Source organism: Camelus bactrianus, chromosome 10 (assembly GCF_048773025.1).
Source record: "Camelus bactrianus isolate YW-2024 breed Bactrian camel chromosome 10, ASM4877302v1, whole genome shotgun sequence".
NCBI classification, from domain to species: Eukaryota; Metazoa; Chordata; class Mammalia; order Artiodactyla; family Camelidae; genus Camelus; species Camelus bactrianus.
In genome coordinates, this window is record NC_133548.1 from 46,658,316 (window position 1) to 46,679,069 (window position 20,754).

The 20,754-nt window shown below is 49.7% G+C and overlaps 1 protein-coding gene across 9 annotated transcripts; it reads right to left on the reverse strand.

The window, feature by feature from the left end:
• Positions 1–93: 93 nt before the first annotated feature.
• PGAP2 (post-GPI attachment to proteins 2) lies at positions 94–20,703 on the reverse strand. Of its 9 annotated transcripts, none has more exons than XM_045508769.2 (8): positions 20,504–20,635; positions 13,574–13,594; positions 10,475–10,649; positions 6,141–6,309; positions 2,246–2,498; positions 2,011–2,105; positions 1,298–1,406; positions 94–1,090 (listed from the first exon to the last, which is right to left on the reverse strand). In XM_045508769.2, the coding sequence occupies exons 1-8, from the start codon at positions 20,598–20,600 to the stop codon at positions 960–962; spliced, it is 1,050 nt and encodes a 349-aa protein (XP_045364725.2). In that variant the 5' UTR covers positions 20,601–20,635; the 3' UTR covers positions 94–959. The 9 variants fall into 9 exon arrangements, with proteins under 9 accessions (XP_045364725.2, XP_045364724.2, XP_010971349.1 ...); XM_045508768.2 differs by having other exon boundaries at positions 1,999–2,105; positions 20,504–20,633; XM_010973047.3 differs by lacking the exon at positions 6,141–6,309 and having other exon boundaries at positions 20,504–20,614.
• Positions 20,704–20,754: the final 51 nt, after the last annotated feature.

The following is a 20,754-nucleotide window of genomic DNA, read 5'->3' on the forward strand; positions in this document are numbered from 1 at the left end:
TCCATCCTGGAGCCTGTTCCTCACCTCACTTCCATTAAACAGACACAAGCCTCAAAACAAGAAAGCCTAGCCCAGACTGTTGGCAAAAAAAAAAAAAAAAAAAAAGCATTTATTGTCCTTTGAAATAAAAGGTACAACCAAAAGACCTCAGGGCCTTAGGCAGTAGGGTGGATTGGAAGGACACCAGAGAGCCCACTTTGGGGTAGGAGTCTGTGCCCTTACCCAACACCTTTGCCAAGGAGAAAGAATCGGTAAGTCAGAGGTTTCATAAGGGATGGGAAATAATACACAAGCCAGTGCTTTTTCTGGAGCTGGTCATTCTTCAGGTACAGAACAGCACCTCCACAGGGATAAGCACAGACTGGCAGAGCCACTGGATTATACAGCCCGCCCACCCTGGCATCATCCACACAGACACACTGAGGCGCAGATGGGGAAGGGTGCACACCATATCAGAGGTGAAGTCAAGACCAGGACACCCGGGCAACCTTAGCAGGGGACTGTGGTCATAGGGCTGGATGTGCAGAGTAGATCATGAGACACATTAGTTAAGTGAATGACCCTGTGGGGAGAAATGGCTGTGGTTTTCTGGTAGCAGCCACTGCTCAGTGGTCCCTGACCTCAGCAAGAGGTGGCTCTGTAAAGGCAAAGAACCGGATGGTGGTTATGAACCTCAGGACTTTTTTTTAGCACCAGGTGGTGGAGCTCTCCTGCCAGCTCAGCTTCTTGCATCTCAGGTAAGGGTGATGCTGCTTGAAGGTCCCTGTACCTTCCAGTGGGGTAGGGGGAAGGAGAAGCCAGCAGGGCTGGGTAAAGCCTTGTCCTGTGTCCTTCCTCCCTTCTTCCCTTCTCCCCAGCTTCAGTAGGGCCGAGAGAGGACACGGGGTGGGGAAGGCCTGAGTGGTATTTGTTTCCTCCTTTCTGGGCAGTGGGCCTCCTCCCCAGCAGGAGAGAAGGGTTTAGAACCGTTTTTCCTCAGGCTGGGAGGTAATGAGCAGCTCCTTGTTCCCAAAGTCCCACCAGGCCGTCATGTGGAATGCCATGTTGGTTAGGACAACGGTGTACTCCAGGATGGCAAAAATGGTGTATACTGTTGTGAGGACACAAGGAACAAGGCATGGTAAGCCTCCTTCCCCATCCACCAGGGACCTCTTGAGAAACCACCACCACCACATCACCACACAGGGAACACAATGGCAGGTAGCCCCCAAGATCACTGCTATGTTGCACATTATACAAAATATCACCTCTGTCCTGTAGCCACTGTGACCACCTATGGATCCTAGCCTGGCCTCACCTCCAGCCTCACAGTACATGTTGTGCCGAAAGTAAACAGCCAGCGCGGTGAAGAAGGAGACGAAGTTGATGATGAAGAGCCGCTGTTTCCAGTTGTAGGACTTGCGATCCTAGGGGAAGGGCTCATGATCAGACATTCTGCAGCTTATTGGGTAGGTGTGGACTGCCTCCTGTCTTAGCCCCAGCTCCTAAGGGCTGTCTTACCTCCCTCGCTCATGGAAGGAGGGCACAGGCAGGGGCAGCAGGAATGATGGGCATTTCACTTCCCTGCATTTGGGGGTATAATGAGGCCGAGGAGCAGTCCCTGTCCCTCCCACTTTGGGGGAATGGAGTATGAAAGTTACTTGGAGTTACTCACCAACCCAAGACCTCCAGATACTGCGGGGAGAAGAAAGGTGTGTGTGTGGGCGGGGGACACGGGAGTTATTACCCCTGACACAGTGTTCCTAACCCACTGCAGCTTGGGTGCTGCCCCTCACTCTACCTCCATCTGGAGTCTCCTCCCTTCTATTCTCCAGTCCCCATACTACCCAACACAGCCCTAGATTCTGACCAATCACCCTCCACTTGTCCCCAAGCCCAGTCCCTGCCCAAGTTCCCATGAGAATTCCAGTTTCCACCTCACCATTACTGGCAACCCGAGGACAAATGTCCTTCATTTTCCTCTGGGCCACCTGGAGCCCCACTAGGGGTAGACCGTACCTCCTGACTTACTGTGTGCTTCTTGGTCAGCCGCCAGAGAATGCAGGTGAGCAGCATGTGACCGAGGGATGAGGCAATGAACACAATGAAAGCATTTTCATGGATGGCTGGAGGGAGAAAGGAAGGTTGGGAGCTTGCATTGCAAGGAGTACTGAAAGCCCTGTGTCGGAAGATGTGGGGGGATGGGGGTGGGGGGTCCCCTCCCCGAACCCTTCCCCACTCCTCCTTCCCTTGTCTGGGCACCCACTGAAGTCCTCGGAAGAGGAGACGTAGGTGAGCACTAGCAGCGCGAGGTTCTCCACGACATTGAGGCTGAAGTTGAGGCGGCAAAGTGGGCGGTAGCCAGGACACGGGGAGGCGCAGCTGAGGTAGTGATTCCAGTAGGCGAAGGCCACCAAGAAGCGGGGCGCTGAGTGCAGGCCAATGCAGAAGCGCCACACGTAGCGCTGGGGTACCTCCCCGCCGATGGCCGAGCTCACCGATGGCAGGTAATTGGGCACCTAGAGAGTTGTGACCCATCTGGGTGCCGGCCCCCTGCCAGCCCCACCCACCCTGCCCACCTTGAGATCTTTCTTGTAATCACCTTGGCCTTCAGGAGACTCTGCTCCAGCCTCTAGGAAGTCCTCCTTCAGCTCCCCCAGAGCTCTCCAGGGAGACCTCCCCTTCCAGGGCCTGGGCCCCCAATGTGCCTGCTTCTTATTCCTCAGCCAGCCTGAGGTTTGTGCAGGGGCATATAGGACCTTGTCCATCTCCCTACACATGGCTGGGAAAGCTGTAGACAAGACAAGAGGTTCTCGAGCCCATAGCACAGAGCTGTGCCTTTGATATACCCCAGTGGGAGGTTCCATGAGCCCACACCCCAGATTTGGTCCCAATGGCAGAAATGAGTCACAGACCATCTAAGTTTCCTTGGGACAGTGCTGGATTCACTGCCCAGCTGAGCTGTTCCTGACTGCTCTCAGTTTCTTGTTCTGAGAAACTTGTTCTTCTGGTCAGGGGTACCAAGGCAGTAGAGGGTACTGTGAGATCCCAGAGCAGCTGGGCCAGAAGAGTACCCTAACTCTGATCATGTTTAAGAAAGTGGGTGCTCCAAACCTGGGGTAGTCTAATACAATGACCCTGTTCTTATGCATCTCTCTCATCTGTCTTTCTCAAAGCTGGAATTCCTCATTTCTTAGGGAGCTAGAGTGAGGAGATAATACCACACAGACTGGTGTGTTTTTTTTATATGGGAGGGAGAGAATGAGGGATGGGTGAACAGTAGTTTTGATGGGGACAGAAAGGCCGGGAATGGGAGGAGGATCTCTTAGACTCCAGCCTAGAGCAGTACTTCTCAAACTTTAATATGCATGCAACTCATCTGGGATTGTGTGAGAAGGCAGAAGGTCTGGAATCTGAGAATCTGTATTCCTAAAAAGATTCCATGACCGTGGAAGCTACCAGCCTGTTGCCCACACTTTCCATGGACTTTTCAGACCTTCACCAACAGCCAGAGCAGTGCCAGAGCTCAGCAACCCAGAGAGGGAATGACCCTGCTGTGACTACGGCAGGGCCAGTCTTCAGAGATGGAGTTCTGGAACATCCCTTCCTTTCTCCCAATGGAGATGCTGAATGGGTCTCTAAGATGGCTGGCAAGGCAAGCAAGTATGGAGGCAGCTAGCAGGGCAGGGGTGCGCCTGTGGCAGGACTAGCCAGGGCCTTCACAGCCTTCATAGAAACAGAGATAGATTTCCCCTCAGCGCTGTCAGAGGAAGCTAAGTGCGGAGCTCTCGGAGAGAGGGTGAAACTCTCAAGGCCATGGCTTGAGATATCATAGCTTGAGACCAGACTCAGATATTCACTCTGCATAATCAGTGAAGAGGCAGCATGGAGGCTTTGGGGCCACACAAACCTAGTCCTGCATCCCAGCTCTGCCTTTATTAGCTGGGTGACCTTGAGCAAGTCACTTCACCTCTCTGAGCTTTAACCTCCTCATTGGCAAGATAGAGATGACATCACCTACTTTGCAGGGTGATGGTGAATACTAAATATAATGAATACTAAAGGCATCTGCAGTGGCTGGTGCACAGTGGGTACAAGCTATGACTTTTTAGAGACAAACTTCCCTGAAAAGCCAGCAAATAGGCTGTGAGCTATGTGGCTACTGAACATGGGAAGGCCGGCATATGACTGAGAGGTGGGAATTGTATCTTCACCGGACACATCTGAGACCCCTCAAGCCTCCTTATGTGACTTTTCTGCCTCTTTGAGTAGGTCCCATGTGTAAAGTTAGTGGGAGTGTTGCCTCCACTTCCTAGAATATTTATTCTGGAAATTCCCGCCCCAATCTCAGCTACTTAAGGGGAACAGTACCAGCATCTAAAGCTTGGCTGGGAGAGCCCAGAGCACTCAAGGGCCCAGAGTCCTGACTGATACTGGGAAATAGGTAAAGGCTTGAGACGGCAGAGAGTTTGGGAGATGTCTAAGGAGGATGAGAGATTTAGGGTCCTGTGGCTGCTCATCCTATCCTCAGAAGCTCCTCTCAGATTAGGGGTGGGGGCAGGATTCTAGGAGCAGGGATTGCTTCTTCCATCACTCTCTCTCTCTTTCTCTCTGTCTCATACACACACACACACACACACACACACATGCATAATCAGGTATAGATACTCATAAACATGCATTCCCCCCATCCCAAGCACACAAGTTCCCCACTCACCAGCTATGCCAGCAACAAGCAACATCAGGAGCTATCAGAGTCCACGTACACAGCTCACCCCAAACATCCCCATAAGCCCAGAGCTAAGGGTACTGAGAGATGGGAACATAACCCCTTTCCCTAAGAATAAAAACCCTTTGGCCTGGAGGACAGGCTCAGTGGATCTATGGCAGGGTACTGTATCAGAATTTCACATGGTATAAAAGGAGGGGGGTCCAAAACATTCCCTATCATAGCACCTCATGTTTCACCATTAGAGATTCATTCCCTTGGCCTCAGATAAAAGTCTTCTGAAATTATGGATGACTTTTCTATCTACCTTACTGCCCACCCAACCCCTACCCCTTGCCAACTGGACAAAAAACTCCCATTCCTGTCAATCCTACTTGCTAATCTTCTCTAGACTCCATCCCCTCTTCTCTATCCTCACAGTCCCCATCTTAGCTCTGGTCTTCCCAGTACCATTTGCTATTGCACTGGCCTCCTTACTCCCTGCTCTTGCCCTTCTCCTTAAATCTGTTCTCTACTCAGGGATCCAGAATGGTCTTCTAAAACTCAAATCTGATCATGTTCCTTTCCTGCTTAAAATCTTTCCAAAACTCCTCGTTGCCCTCTAGATAAAATCAAAAGTTGTCAGCCTGGCGTTCACAAAGATCCTTCTTCACTCCCACAGCAACAACTCCTCCTTGTTCAGGAAGGAAGTCTCCAACATCTAAGCTGGGCTGAGTGCTTCCTCTGGGCCCCGTCATCCCTGTGCTCCCTTCTGTCACAAAAGGAATCCTATCTCACTGTGTTGTGACTGTCTGTGCCTAGATGTGTCTCTTGTAGGAATAAGATGCTAAGGGCAAGTCCATGTTCAATTCCATGCCCATTACACAGAACCTCCACCCCTGGGCCCTCAGAAAGGCTCAGTGGACTGCTACTGGAGGCAGGAACTTCTAGGTTTCTAGCTGGCAGAGCCCTGAGTGGATACAGGTTGTGGGGCCTGAGGTTGCCAGAAAAGAAACCAAGCTAGAAGAACCCAGGGCAGGGCTAGGAGTCCTCCCAGGTCAGGCCCCTAGTCTGGGCTAAAGCCACCTGTTACTTCTCCTGGCTCCTGGTCACATGTTACTTCCTCAGTCCTAGCTTCCTTTCCAGTTTGGTCTCTTTTCAGCCCCCTTCTCCCTCTCACGACCTCTTCTACCTAGTCCCACTCCCCTCCTTCCCCCATGCCACCTCTGCTCCCTACACCCTCTACAATCCTCTTCTGGTCTTGGAGGACTGTGACTGTACTTTCCATGAGTCTCCTTCACAAATTTCCCCTACCTCTGACTTTCCCCTCACCATCCTTTTACCCCTCTCCCCTCTCTCTGTCCCTCCTCCTTCTCTCCTACTCTCTGATTCCACCCTTATTGCCATCTCCTGACCTGGCCCTGACCCAGGTGCTGGGGAGCCTGGCACTCACCCCACAGTCAGTGGCCACCGTGTACTCAAAGTGGAACACCAGGGACCAGATGATGCAGAAGAAGAAGCCGAACACAGGGAAAGTGATGAGCCACCAGACCATGGCTGTGAAGCGGAGCCGGAACACAGTCCCCTCGGGGTCCAAGGGCTGGGAGGCTGCAGAGAACATCCTGTAGGGAGTGGTGCCCGAGTAGGGTGAGGGACACAACTTGGGGTCTGGTGGGATACCTGGGCCTAGGAAAGTGAGGCCTTTTCCAGAGCTGGTTCCTCAAGGTATAGGGAAGAGCCAGAGTAGAAAGGACATAAGGGAAAAAGGAAAATAGGGCAGAAGAGGAGAAGAGAGAGATGAGGCAAGAGCAGCAGAAATAGGCAGGGTTAGCTCTTAGGAATCCCCTTGGCACCCTGGTACTGTAGGTTCCCCTCTTGAAAAGCCTGGAGAACAGAGGCTCCCAGTGGCCTGGACATGGAAGTTCTGATGGCCCACCTCATTCTCATGACCTTCATACCCACTCAGGAGACGGATCAGAGGGGAAAGGGTTATTATTCCCATTCCACATAAGGGAAGACTGAGGCCCAGAACTATGCCAGGATCAAATGTTAGGAATAAGGCCTCTTGCCACCTGACAGCTTAAGGCTGCAAGTCAAGGCTTTCTTCAGGACAAGTAACCTAGACAAAGGCCCCTTGGATCAAACTGGCCCAAGCCCTCCCACTGACCCTGTCTGACCACATTCCTGCTCTTCACCCAAGTTCAACTAGGAACAATGGGAGTGCCCCAGAACCTATTTTGGTGGGGCCACAGGCTGCCAGCCATCCCACCCCCAGGCTCAGAATGATCCAAGTCTCAGGCCAGCAGTACCCTGATCTCAAGATATCAGGGTCCCTCCAGAGGCCCAGACCTCTATCTCCTTCCTCTCTGAGAAGACCATGTCACCCAGTCCAAAGTTCTGGGGAATCTGAGGGTCATGGGAAACTTCTCCCCTCGGGGCTGTGCTGGGCCAGACCCAAGAAGGACAGACTCAGGCTGCGGGAGCTGGGCTTCTTCTGCTACCTTCTCCCTCTGGGCAGAGAACTCCCTCCTCCCACCCCCATTGCCCCAACCACCATGGCCCCTCAAGTTGGGATCCCTCCTGGGAAGGCAGATAGAGATGGCTTTGTATTAAAAGCCTAGGACCAAATCTCCCCTGGGACTCAGACCTCCCTCCATTAAGGGAACCCTATTCCACTAGTCCAGCTCAGCATCAAGGAATTGGGGTCAGGGTGGGCGCACTAAGCAACACTCACACTCGGTGCTGAAGGATCCGGGGCTTGGGTTGAGGGCTCTAGCCAGACTGAGACTGTTCTAAGACTGGAGGGTCCCACCCCTAGTTCTCTAGGGCCTGCCTCCCGCCCACAGAGCCAAGATCTCCACGCCTGCCCAGGCACACAGCCTTCCCAGGACCAACAAAGCCATGTCATAAATCCCAGAACACTCTGCAAAGGTAAGAAGTGATAGTGGCTGAGGTCAGGCCACAGCAGCTTCCTTGCCAGGGATGGGGGTGGGGCCCTTTCTGAGTGTTGAGTCCAGGGATATAGGCAGGTTTCTAGGAAGCAAAAGGGAGAAAGCAGAGTAGGATTTCTCCCCTTTTTGTTGAGGCAGGACTGAGTATGTTTATTAGGCCCCACCAGAGAGCTAGCTAATCTTAGATTTAGGATTAGCTTAGACAATAGATTCAGGGTCCAAAAGAGATCTAGACAGGTCTGAATATGAGGTATCAGTGTCCAGCCTGTACCTTTGCAGAAATAGCTAATGGCAGCTCAGGCTGCATTAACAGATGTCTAATAGCCAGTAACAGGAATGGAACAGTCCTGCTTTTGCCTGTACCTCCCAATGCTTATGAAGTTCTATGCCCACATCAGGGCGTAGGAAAAAACAGTGATCAACTGGACCAAGTCCAGGGGCACACGTCTTGTAAGGGTTGCCTGAAGGAATTGGAGCTATGCTACCTAAGAAGAGTAAAATCAGGGGACACCCCTCCCCCACCATTACTGGCTTCCCACCTCTGCAGGGCCAGCTGGAAGCCGGGTGGAAAGAGTAGCTCTAAGGGTCCCAAAGCAGAGCCAGAGCCAAGACAGAGATTCACCAGAGAGTATATGCTCACTATGAGAAAGAGCGTGCTAATTATTAGTTACTAAGTCTCCTGGAACAGGCTGCCTGGGGAGGAAAGAAGCTCTCCATCACTGGGGATGTGCAAGCAGAGGCAGGGTCATCTAACTATAGAAGTGTCAGACTAAGGCTACTTCTTTTATTCCTCAGGCTGGCCATTCCTGGGATACTCTGGGTGAGAAATTCAGAGCATATATGAAAATCCCCAGGTGGATCCATCGTAGTAGTCCCAGGGAGTGGGGACAAAATACCCTCAAGGTCACTAGACCTAGTCCTGCCCCAGAGGGCCAGGTAACCCTCCAGCAACTACCTATGCCTTAGCTCCCTAACTAGCATGCCAAGAATGGGTTCTAGGTATGCTGAGGTTATTGATCCCATTAGCCCTTGGAGCCAGCCATGAGGACCAGAGCGAACAGCCTACTCCATTTAACTCCATATGCTATACAAATATTATAATTTTCTATATGGACAATGACTGCATTATATAATGCCTTCCTTTTCCCAGGGCACTGGGCTGGTGGAGGGAGGAGGCATCCTATCCACTTATTCAGCAAATACTTTCTGATTCAGATGCAGTACCCACCTTCAAGGAGCTTCCAGTCTGGTAGGGAAGAAAGACACACTCATGATATGATAGAACACTTTAGGAGAGAACACAGGAACTGTGGGCACCCAGATCGGGGAGTGATTAAGCTTGCCCCAGGGAGGCTGGAGAAACTTGAGCAGGGTCTTGCAGGGTGAAGAGGAGTTGACCAGGGTAATAGAACATTTGATGTATTATCTAAGGTGAGAAATAGGTCAGGAGAGGCTATTGTATGGACCCTTCTGATCCTCCCCCTCAGATCACCTGGTCACCCCCTTTTTTTCCAGTTCTGTTCTTTCTTTCCTTCCTTCTTTTCTTTCTCTCTTTCTTTCTTTCTTTTTCAGTCCTGTTCTTTCTGATAGCTCCCAGCCCTGGGCCTCATCAGACTGGCTGTCCACAGCTCAAGGCCCACATCTACCCATTAACAAATTGAGAAGAGGGAAAACTTCAAGTCGTATGAACAAAAGAGGAGGGAGGGTATAGCTCAGTGGTAGAGTACATCCTGGGTTCAATCCCCAGTACCTCCATCAAAAAAATATAAATAAATAAATAGACCTAGATACCCACCTCCAAATTATAAGAGATATAAAAGGAAAAAAAAGTGGGCCCCCACCCCTACCAGCCGGACACCACTCCTAGTTGAACCCCTTTTCTGGAGCAGATGCTCTTTATAGGAAGGTGAGAATCTCAGCTGACTGAAGGCCTTTAGAGCTCTCTGTGAGGCTAGTCCAAGGGTTTGTGCCCAGGACCTGCCACTTTCCCGCCTAGAGACCCTAGGCTAACTTCCTCTCCTGCCCTGCCTTCCAACCCAACAATCTCTTTTTCCTCTTCTTCCTTCTGCTCCTCATCCTTTACATTCCATGAACCACCTTCCTATTTCCTCTGGAGCCCAACACTAACCCTGAGAAGGAGGAGGACAGGAATTATCAACCCTGTTTTAGACATGGAGAAACTGAGGCTCAGTCTCTGTGTCTCAGGTCATATACAGAGTCAGTGGATGAACTAGGAAGATAAGAAAGGTGCACACAAGTCTCACCCCATTTACTCCAATAACCTACAGAGAAATAACTCTCAAAACTTTCTTCCTGGCCCAGCACCCCATGTCCCTGTCCAGAGGATATATGGCCACCTATGGAAACCCCAGAACACATATCCATACACATAGTCAGGTCCCCAACCAGAAGGGCACAGATACGGTCTCTCTCACACACATATGCCACCCAAAGCCATTATAGTCACACCCCTCACAGTTACACACATATATATACACACAATTCCACAGTGCCACACTGAGAAGCCCCAAGTGTCCTCTAGCCCAGTCTTATTCTCTCTCCATCCCCCAGAAAACCCTGGGGCTGCTCAATCTGCCCCTCTGTGAAGTAAGGTTTGGATTCTGGGTTCTGGGGCTGCCCAACTTCAGGGACCCTGGCCCCCAGCAACCTTCATGGAAGGTGGAGGGAGACAAATCCTTGGGACCTCAATTTGCAGGCATCCCCCCAGCAGCCCAGTATGTTTGATGGCTAACCCTGTTACAGTCAAATCAGGATCCAAAACAGATCTGATTGGGCCTGAATATGAGGTATCAGTACCCCTCCTCCGAAGCCCTACCCCACAGTGTGTGGCCGTAGTCTCCTTGAAGTGGAAGAGCAGGGACCAAAGGATGCAGAAGAGGAAGGCGACAAGTGGACAGCAGACCGTGACCAGGGCCACCAGAGTGAAGCGGAGCCGGACCAAGGTCCCATCCCGGTCCAGCGGCAGTGGGACCTGGTACATCTTGTCAGACCTGGGGATAGAGTGGTGTGCTGTCAGGGCCCACGGTAGCAAGGCTGGGACTCAGTGGTGAAGCCAGCCCTTGTGCTCAGTCCTCAGCCTAGCTGTGCTATGGGGGTGAGGAGTGTGAGAAGGAAGCCACCTAGCCCCTAAGTTTGGACTGCTGCTGCCCTGGATGAGGAAGACAGACTTGGAATCCCATGAGAACATTCGCCCTCAATTTCAGAGGAAAGATAATGGACGAAATCTGTGCTAAGACAAAGCTTGAATAGATTGGGAGACCTGTGCCAGGCTTGACAGGCCTAAGACTACAGGAGCTGGTGGAACTAGTCTCTCTTGTTTCAGGAACCAATCCTAAAACCTCCCAGTGGACAGAATGGCCCATCTCCTCCCCAGGCCTTGGAGCCTCCATGTTTCAGGGCCTCCCATCAGCTCACACTGCTTCACCCACCGGCCCAGGGCCCCTCTGCACCTTCAGTCCCTTCCCAGGCTCTGTGGGCTCTGTGTGCCTGTACCACAGTCCACAGCAGCAAGGACTCCATGGAAGCCTGCAGAACCTCAACCCCCTGCTTGTCCCCGCCTGCTGCCTCACGTGCTCTGAGGGTGAAAGGCTTTGCAGAATCAGGCCTGGTGCTAGCCTGGGCTTGCTATTTGCTGGAGAGAGCTGCCTGGTCAGCTTCTGGAGGCTTCCCAGTGCCCAGGGGCTTGTCCACTAGGCAAGGGCTCCTGAGGACTGTGCCCCACCCCCCAGCCCCCTGCTCAGATGAGGGTATCTAGGGTCAGGAGTTATAATAGCTAAGTATACACCAGCAATCCTAGCCCAGCCCCCCCTCAGAGTGTAGAAAGGGAAGGTGAGGCCAGAGAGGCGCAGGACCCTGGCTCAGGATCACATAGCAAATAGAAGGAAGAGCCAGCAGTGGGAGATGTGGGCCTCACAGTGTGAAGAACTGCAACTCTGACCTTCCTTGACCCCTTCCTCTCTGGGCCAGAGTTCTGGGCAGAAAGGTTGGGTTAAGGTCAAGTTAGGAGGGGAAAGTGAAGGGATACTCTGTCCATAGGAGAAGCAAAGCTATAAAACCACATCCTATATAGATGAGTCAGTCAGCTCTGTCCCCATTTTAAAGACAGAGAAACCAAGACAGAGAGAGGAAGGTCCTCCCTCAAAGCCAGATGCTGAGCCTAAGGGGGAGCCATCCTCAGAATTCAGGTTTCTTGTTGCCAACCTAGGGCTGACTCCAGATACATAAAGAACCCGCCATTCTGGACTCCAGGGCCTTGCCAGATCAAGTCCCAACTCTTCCTGGCCCCGCCCTCAGGACTCTCTCCCTTCTAGTCCCAACCTCAGGAAGAACCCTGACCACCGGAAGGCTGGCCTCCTGCCATTCCAGAGCAAGCCAGGTGGAGTCGCCTCTCATACAACTTCCTCCACCCACTTCTCTTCCAGGCTCCAGCAGGCAGCCCGCCTCAACTGCTCAAGCTTCTTTCTCCTTTTAGGGGTTGGGAGTCTCCCAGGGGAGGTGGAAGTGGCCCTGGTGGCCCTCCCAAAGCAAATACCTTCCTTGGATCATCCCCACACACCTTCTCCACTCAGCCCAAACCTAGATTCTATGGCTATAATGGTAGTACCCCCTTCCAACATCCCTCTCTAAAGTCAGCTGCTCTGGATCCCTCAGGAATCACTAGGACCCCCAAACCGAAAACCAGATCCTCAGGGAATGAGCAGGCAGTGCCCAAGGCAGGAGTTGATAAGGAGGTTTAAGGAACAGTCTGTTCTACTTCTCAGAAGTATGCCTAACCTCCCTTTTGGCTGTGTGACCTTGGGCAAGTCACCTAATCACTCTGGGACTGTTTTCCCAGTTGTGCAACATGGGATTTGGTTTGGATTACTAATAAGGCCAGTCCAACTTGGTCATTATACTCTCCCAGGTCTCAGGACAGGGAGCTCACTATCTGAGGGGCAGCCATTCAGCCCCAACCAACTCTAACTTCCACACAGATACCAATTAACTGAAAACTGATTTCTTAGGGGTACCCCTACCTTATTTCAAAAGATCCCAAAAGATCTTCTCAGCCTCCGGTTTAAATGCACACTTACTGGGTGCTTTCTGAGTATGAACACCCTGTTCAGCACTGGATAAACACTGTTTCTTTCAATCCTCACTACAATTCTATGCGGTAGGCGCTATAGCCTGTATATTTCCATTTCACAGAAGAGGAAACTGAGGCTCAGGGGGGTTAAAAACACTTGCTCAAGGTCACAGGCTAATAGCTGGCAGAGCTGGGATTTCAAACTAATCTACAGGGTTCCAAGACCCCTTAACCTTCATCCTTGGGCACCTAAGGAAGAATCTGGACCAGGAGTCCCTGCAGAGTGAAGAAGGGAGAGGCTCACTCCAGAACACCGGGCCCAAGTCGGGGAGCAGAGGAGACAGGAGTCAGCTCAGTCAGTTGGGACAGCAGCAGTTCCTGGGCAGGCACTGGGATCCCCCGCCCCCGCCCCCGAGCCTGGGGCCAAGCCCTGCGGAGGCCAGACCGCGTGGCCGAGCTCCCCCAAGTGGGGCTGTCCGGTAGTCTCGCACAGCCATCCCCATACTCACCCAGGCTGTGGCGGCGAGAAGGCCGTGCCGGCGCAGGCCGGGAGCCTGGGCTACCCCGGGGAAGCCCAGGCCGGGCCCTGGAGGTGGTGGGCGAGCGCCGGGGGTGGGGCGGGGCCGGCGCGCTTGGGGCGGAACTTGGGGAGGAAACTGCGCCCAGATCCACTGCTGGCCCCTCCCCGTTTCTGAGGCCCGGGACCGCAGGCTGCCCCGCTTAATCTGCTGTCCCCTCATGCGATGCTGCTCCAGCCCCGGTCTGTCCCACTAATTCCGCGTAGGGGCAGCCAGAAGAGCCCTGGACACCTGGGTTTGACACGTTGGATAAGTCACCTTATCACCTTACCTCTTAGCGGCGTTCCATCACCTGTTGAAAGAACATAAAATTAATTCGACAGGGTCCTGAATTCTCTCATTTCCTGACCGCAGTCTACCCACCTCCCACTCCCAATCTAGATAAATTATCCATCTTTGCCCTACTGAAACATTAAACCAGCTTAGCCCCAGCCTCGGTGCCCCTCCCCCAATCTTTGCTGTCCAGAGCTGAATTGGGGCATTTCAAGAAAGGGAAGAGAACCTTTACAGGTAGCGAGATCCCGTGGGGACTCACCCCAGAAACTCTGGACCAGAGCTATACCCGCCTTTGATCAGGAGAGGGCGCCCTGTCCCGTCTGTCACAGAACAGAAAGAGGCTCTCCTGCCGTCAGCCGTGGGTCTCTCCCCACAATGAGAGCGCTGATTCCCAGGAACCAGACCCCAGCCAGAGTTCCCTGCTGACCCTGACTGACCCATAAAGGAACCTGAGGGGGACTCCTGCCTACCTTTGTAAAGACCATCCTACCTCAACAGGGAAAAGGAAGGAAAGGACTAGAAATCTCTCCTACAGTTACAATGTGGGGTTGTCCGAGCACCTGCAGCAGGTGGAGGACCTCTGAGCTAGACACCATTACCATCACATTATGCCCCACTTAAATCCCCACAGTAATAATTAGCACATTTTGAGCATTCTTTGTGTCCCAGGCACTTTTCTACCTTTTACTTGTTATTCCATTTGATCCTCTAAAAAGCCCTATGAGGTAGATACTATTAATATCCCCACATTACCAATGGAAAACAGAGAAGGTAAGTTACCTACTCACATAGCTAGTAAATGTCAGAACCAGGACTCGAACCTGGCACCTGAGGCCATTCCCTTACTCTCTATAAACTGTTAGTCCCACAAGGTAGCTATAATCACTACTTTGCAGATAGGGAAATGGAGGCTCAAATTAGATTAATTTGCCAGAGCTCTTTTGCATGCATCCACTTTTGTTCATTCATTCAGCCTGGGTCGCAACTGGGGCAAGCCCTTGGCAGGGCAATGGTGGGGGATCCACAGCTGTCTCTCTGAGTCTGCAGGGAAGGTGTCATTCTAAAAACTACTTTACTTGACTTTGAATTCTCCCCCACCCTGTCCTCTAAGGTCCCAGGGGCAAAGAATGATTAGTAAAACTTTAGTGAAAGAACCACCCCCATTCACTTCTGATAATTGGATTTAGGTTTCCTTCCTTGGGGCTTGTCTAGGTCCAACTCCCATATGCCTGCTCCTGGCCTTTGCTCCCTGTCTTAACCCTTTGTCTGTCCCTTTGGCCCTAGATAGAATTCCCTTAGGCTAGGTCCCTTCTCTGCCTCTAGACTACCCTCAATGCCTGAAACTTGAGGTGCTCTAATCTCACCTTTAATTCTCTGGTGATTTGGGCAATTCACCACCCTACATTCCTAAGTCTCAGTTTCCTCACCTGTAAATTGGTTTTAGGACTATTCACATCATAGAGTTGTGAGAATTAGATGAGGTAATATAGCAGTATGCCAGGCACGTGGAAATCCTCAGTTGACTTCAGCTGTCATTGATGCTGTCTGAATCTGTTCCTTCCACTCAGTTGGAAAGACTATCTATCACCTATTTGATTTACAGGAGGGAAAGTGGAAGAAAATAATGAGTTCCTACTATGTGCCAGGGACTATATGTGCATTCTCTTATTCAGTCCATGTAATCATCTGATAAGGTAAGTGTGATGAAATCCATTTTACAGATGAAGTGGAACAAGCACCTAAGCATCTAGTTTTGCTCTTCAGCAGGCACTCAGTGTGTGCTGAATTGGTATGTGTCCCTTGTCCAAGTAGCCACTGCTGCTGTTGAAGCCTTCCAGTGTCTCCTGCCCTCCTGGTTGGTTTGCCTGGTACCTGGACACACCCCAGAGAGGCCTGTACCTGAAACAGCACCACCGTTTTCCAGCTTCAGCTGCAATTACCGCGCTGCAATTACCGCTCTGCCCTCCCTGTCCACATACATATACCAAATATCCCAAGATGACTGAGCATTTGTTTTCAGTGATGTTCCAGCCCCCAGGAGCATGTAGAGGTGAGAGGCAGAAGAGGGGAAGTGAATGTGGGATGTAGTTGTCAGGGAAAGTTTCCTGTAGGAGATCTCCTTCACTCCTTCACTGCCCTCTATCTTTCCATCATCCTTCCCATTACAGCCATATTGGCTCTTCTTACAACACAGATCTGATCACATCCCGCCCTTGCAAATTATTTAGTAACTTCCTCGGACTTTTAGGATAAACAGCAAATTCTTTAGTGTGGTATTATACACCCTTCATAATCTGGCCAGCCTCTACTCCAGAAACCACATATTTTACATTCTAGCTACACTCACCTCTTCCGTGAAGTTTTGCTTAACTTCCTCCTTACCTTTCCCTATCCCCCATGACCCGCTCACCTCCCCACTCCACAGGTGGCCTTAGATGGACTTCCATCACCCTTATTAGGGCTCTGTCCACGATGAAGCAAAATAATTTGTTGCCTGTCTCCCCTACCTTCCTGGGAGCTCATTTAAACACACCACCCCTACCTGTTCCATTTATTTCTACATCTCTGACCTTAGCCCAGGGACAGGCATACATTATTCGCTAAAAATTCGCTAAAAAATATTCGCTCGATTAATTTAATTGAACTGAGTTTTGAAGGATGGGCAAGATTTAGATACATCAAGAAGAAACTGGGGCAGGGTATAGCTCGGTAGTAAAGTGCATGCTTAGCATGCTTAGCATGCTTAGCATGCACAAGGTCCTGGGTTCAACCCCCAGTCCCTCCATTAAAATAAATAAATAAACCTAATTAACAACTCACCCCCTTAAAAATAAAACTAGGAAGGGGAAGAAGAAGAAGAAGAAGGGGAAGAAGAAGAAGAAGGGGAAGAAGAGGAGGAGGAAGAAGAAGAAGGAGAAGAAGAAGGAGAAGAAGAAGAAGAAATTGCTGGGGATGGAGTGTGGGGCAGAGTTAGCATGGCTGGGGGGTAGGTAAAAGGAACACAGATGGCAAACTCTGCCTTGTCTCCTGGCAGCCTCAGGAAACTCCTCCTGTGTTGAGAAGGAGTGTTCTTCCCAGAGATCTTTTTGAAGGCAGAGACATCCTTCTTGGATGGCTTTAAACTATTCACCCTAGGCTCACCCATCTTACTCTAGTTCCACTCTGCCTCAAATAATAATTACATCTTCATTGCTCTATAGAACATTCTTTGGCTCCCCTATCACTTCTAAGATGAAGTCCTAGTTTTCACTGAGCTCTTTCTCGGTCCCACATTTTTGTTCTCCCTGTTCATCTGGGCTGGAATGCATCTTTTTGCCTCTCAGCAAATTCTGTCCTTCCTCTAAAGGTACTGATTAGCATGACACTCTAGTAAGTTAGGAAAGCATGTGGTAATTTCTAGAGAGATCACTAAAATAATAGAAAAAGAATTTAATTTCCAAACTGACACAAGAGGGAAAACGAAATAATCCAAAAGACTAAGAAATGAGATTTAAATGGTCAATAAGCACGTGAAAAGATGGTCAACATCATTAGACACCAGGGAAATGTATAAGAAAAACCATAATGAGATGCCACTTCACTCAGCATGGCTATAATTAAAAAAAAGAAAAAAAGAAAATAACAAGTGTTGGCAAAGATGTGGAGAACCTGGAACCCTCAAACATTACTATGAAATGTAAAATGGTATAGTTACTTTGGAAAACAGTTTGGCAGTTCCTCCAAAAGTTAAATATAGAGTTACCACCTGACCCTGCAAATCCACTCCTAGGGATAAACACAAGAGAACTGAAAACACACATCCACAGAAAACTTGTACATAAATGTTCACAGCAGTATTATTCATAGTGGAGTAATGGAATAATCATCATTAATGGTGGAAACAACTCAAATGCCACCCAACTCATGAATATGTAAACAAAATATGGTATAGTCATAAAATGGAATAAAAGGAATGGAGTACTGATACATGCAGCAACATGGATGAGCCTTGAAAATATTATGCTAAGTGAAAGAAGTCAGACACAAAGGCCACATATTGTATGATCCCATTTATATGAAATGTCCAAAATATGTCAATTCATTGAGACAGGAAGTAGATTAATAGTTGTGAGAAGCTGGGGGAAGACGGAGATGGGGAATGACTGTTAATGGGTCTGGGGTTTCTTTTTGGGGTTATGAAAATGTTCTGGAATATTACAATGGTGATGGTTGCAACCTGTGACTATACTAAAAACCTCTGAATTGTACATTTTAAATGGGTGAATGTGATATTATGTGAACTACATCACAATTTTATAAAAAATCTGGCAAAGAGCTGGACCTCAATAAATGGCAGTTATTATCACCAACCCCCTCCACTCCCCCCCCCCCAAAAAAAAGGAGGAGAGAGAGAGAGCAGCAGAAACAGAATAGCTGGGACAAATAGAAAGTCTAAAATGTTAGATGAAACCGTAACTATACCAGTAAATTCATTCAATACAATTTACTAAATGCTCTAGTTAAAAGTCAAATGTATTCACACAAGATTATAAAAATCTAATTATATGCCATTTATAAACATTACCCTTCCTTATATAGTCATAGGAAAAAAGAAGGAAATCAACATTTACTGAGTGCTTACTATGTACCAAACAGGGACCCAATCCTTTGCAAATTCTATGATCTTATTTGACCTTCACAAGCACCTTCCTAAATAGAAACTATTGTGCCCATTTTATAGACAAGGAAATTGGGGCTCAGAACAATTAAATAAAATGTGCAAGGTCTAAAAAATAGCAGACCTAGGACTTGAACTTAGATTTGTTTGAGTCTAACTCTGTGGCTCTTTCCAGTGTACCATATAAGAAATCTAGAATCATCTCTCTAGAAGGAAGTCTCTTGCCCTTTCATAATTCTGCAGCCCTTATTGGTCTCTTTCCTCCCTAGGCATCAGCCCCTCATAGCTGCATAGAGTGAGTTCTCAGGGCATGTGTGGGAGAGACTGGGAGCTCCCAGGACAGAACTGAACTTTACTTAGCTCTGTCTCACTTGGCCAGGGCAGTGTTGACCTGTGGACATCTCTGGGCTCCTGATGCCCAAGACAGGGACTGGCTCAGCAAACTCCTTGGCATTAGAGTAGAAGGAAGATGATGGGATTCAAAAAGGGTGTTATGAGAATAAGACAGAGTAAGAGTATGTGGGTCCAGGAAGCCCTGGCCCACAAAGAAGTCCTTCCTAGGGCCACATACCTACCAGAGTACCTAACAAGAGTGCTTGCTACTTAGAAATCACCATGATCACACAAAATTCCCCCCTGGAGCACTCCTTGTCCAATGTCTCCTCCTCCAGTCTTCCCACAAGTATACTCTTTTAAGGAGCCCAGCTCCTGAACATTTGCTAGTACTCTGGACTGAAAGTACTCACTTACTCAAGACATTTCTGAGCTCCTTTTCTGTGTCAGAATCCATGTAGTAGAATATTTAGAATGGGAATTCCTTAACATTTTTAAAGAACACAAATAATGTCACTTTTTGAGGGCTTATGTGTACCAGGAACCATGACAAGTGTCTTATCTCATTTAATTCTCACAACTCTTGAGGCAAGTATAGTTATTATCCCTATTTAACAGACAAGAAAACTGAGGTTCAGAGGGGTTAAAAATTTTGCCCAAGTTCATACAGCTAATACATGGCTGAGCTCAGATTTAAACCCAGCATTCTCTGACTCGAGTCCCATGCTTTTATTCTACTTAAGAAAATAATTCACTCATTCATGCATCAAACATTTAACGTGTGCCTATGCTGTATACCTGCCCTTAGGGACACCAGAATAAACAGAGAAGAGGCTTAAACGTAGTTGGATTTGAGGATTGGAAGGTGAGAAATCAAAGGTTCAGGAAGGCAGTGAGGAAGCTACTGTAACTCTTCAGGTAGAGCTAATGGCTTTCTGATGCAGAGTATAGGCAAGGGAAGGTGGAGGGAAGAGAGTGATGTATGGATGGAAGAGCTGGGGGAAGGTGTCCGGAGTCAGATGTTTAAACTAGGTTTACTATTTGACCATTCATATATTTTTTTCTTCCTTCAAGCATCTACTGAACATCTACAGTGTACCAAGTTTTTCCTATCCATCATCTTATCTTTATGACTGCTCCACTTTTTGACTAGTTACCTCTTGCCACCACTGGAAACCCAGAGTGGTTTATCTATGTTTTGGGCAGAGCTCATTTCTATCTTGTATTAATGTCCCAGGAGGAGAGGGTGGTGGAGCGGTATTCCTAGTAAGTTTTGCCTTCTCAGTACAGTCCCTGCTATTTTGTGTGGGACCCTCAGTCACTAGATCTAATTTCTAGAACATGCTCAACCCATCCCCTTGAGATATCAGGCTTTTGCTCTGGGCAAAGCCCGGGGAGAAAGGAACACCAAGATGAAAATGAAGCTCTGAGCTCCGAGATCCTGGGCACAGAGGATTGGAAAGGAGATAACAGAATACAAAGTAACAAGGCTGTAACAGAGGCCTGCCCAAGCATTACCTCAACTCTCTGGGAGAGATGGGCAAATGTATCCCAGAGGCGGCGGCAACATTTCAACCAGGCCTTTAAGAATAAGTAGGGGTTCCTAAAGTGCAGGTGGCAAAGAAGTTCTGAGAACTGTCATTTGTACCAAACCCTAAGCTGAGCCATTTCCTTACGACATCTCTAATGCTCCTAACGTCTATTCTAGGGATTCAGAGAGGTAAAGGTTGTACTGGGGCTGGGATGGGTCTGGAGACAAGGAGACCAGGTTTGGAGGGCCCGGAGCAGCTGCAGGCGAGCTACGCGGACAGACAGACCTCCTAGGAGGGCCCTCCAGCTCCGCTCGTGGTCTGTCCAGATAGTGAGGGCAGGATCGCGGGGGAGCCTTCCCGTCACCGCCCGCGGACGAGGGCAAGGGAAGGGTAGAATAGTTACCATGCCATCCTGGAGCCTTCACTCTGATTGGCCCGAGCCTCAGCAGCCGGAGTCTCTCCGCTCCAAGGGAGGGGGCGGAGCCTCTGCGTAGCGTCATCACTTTTCTCCCACACCCCGCCCGATGTAGCCACTCACCAGCCCAGTCCGAGGGGCCCTTGTGACGTCACGACTCCCTCCTAGCCAACCGCAGCGACGAGGGGCGGGACTCCATGAACCTCCCACCGCCCCTCCCCTTTCCTCCCTCTAATTCC

Bases quoted from the DNA above. Each gene is read 5' to 3' on its own strand.
- PGAP2 (XM_045508768.2), bottom strand. From the start codon at position 20,600: ATGACGCTACGCAGAGGCTCCGCCCCCTCCCTTGGAGCGGAGAGACTC. The intron at 10,650-13,573 runs GTAAGGTGATAA...CTCTATCCCCAG, and splicing joins TGATGGAACGCCGCTAAGAG to GTCTGACAAGATGTACCAGG. The intron at 1,091-1,297 runs GTGAGGCCAGGC...TCCTCACAACAG, and splicing joins CATGTACTGTGAGGCTGGAG to TATACACCATTTTTGCCATC.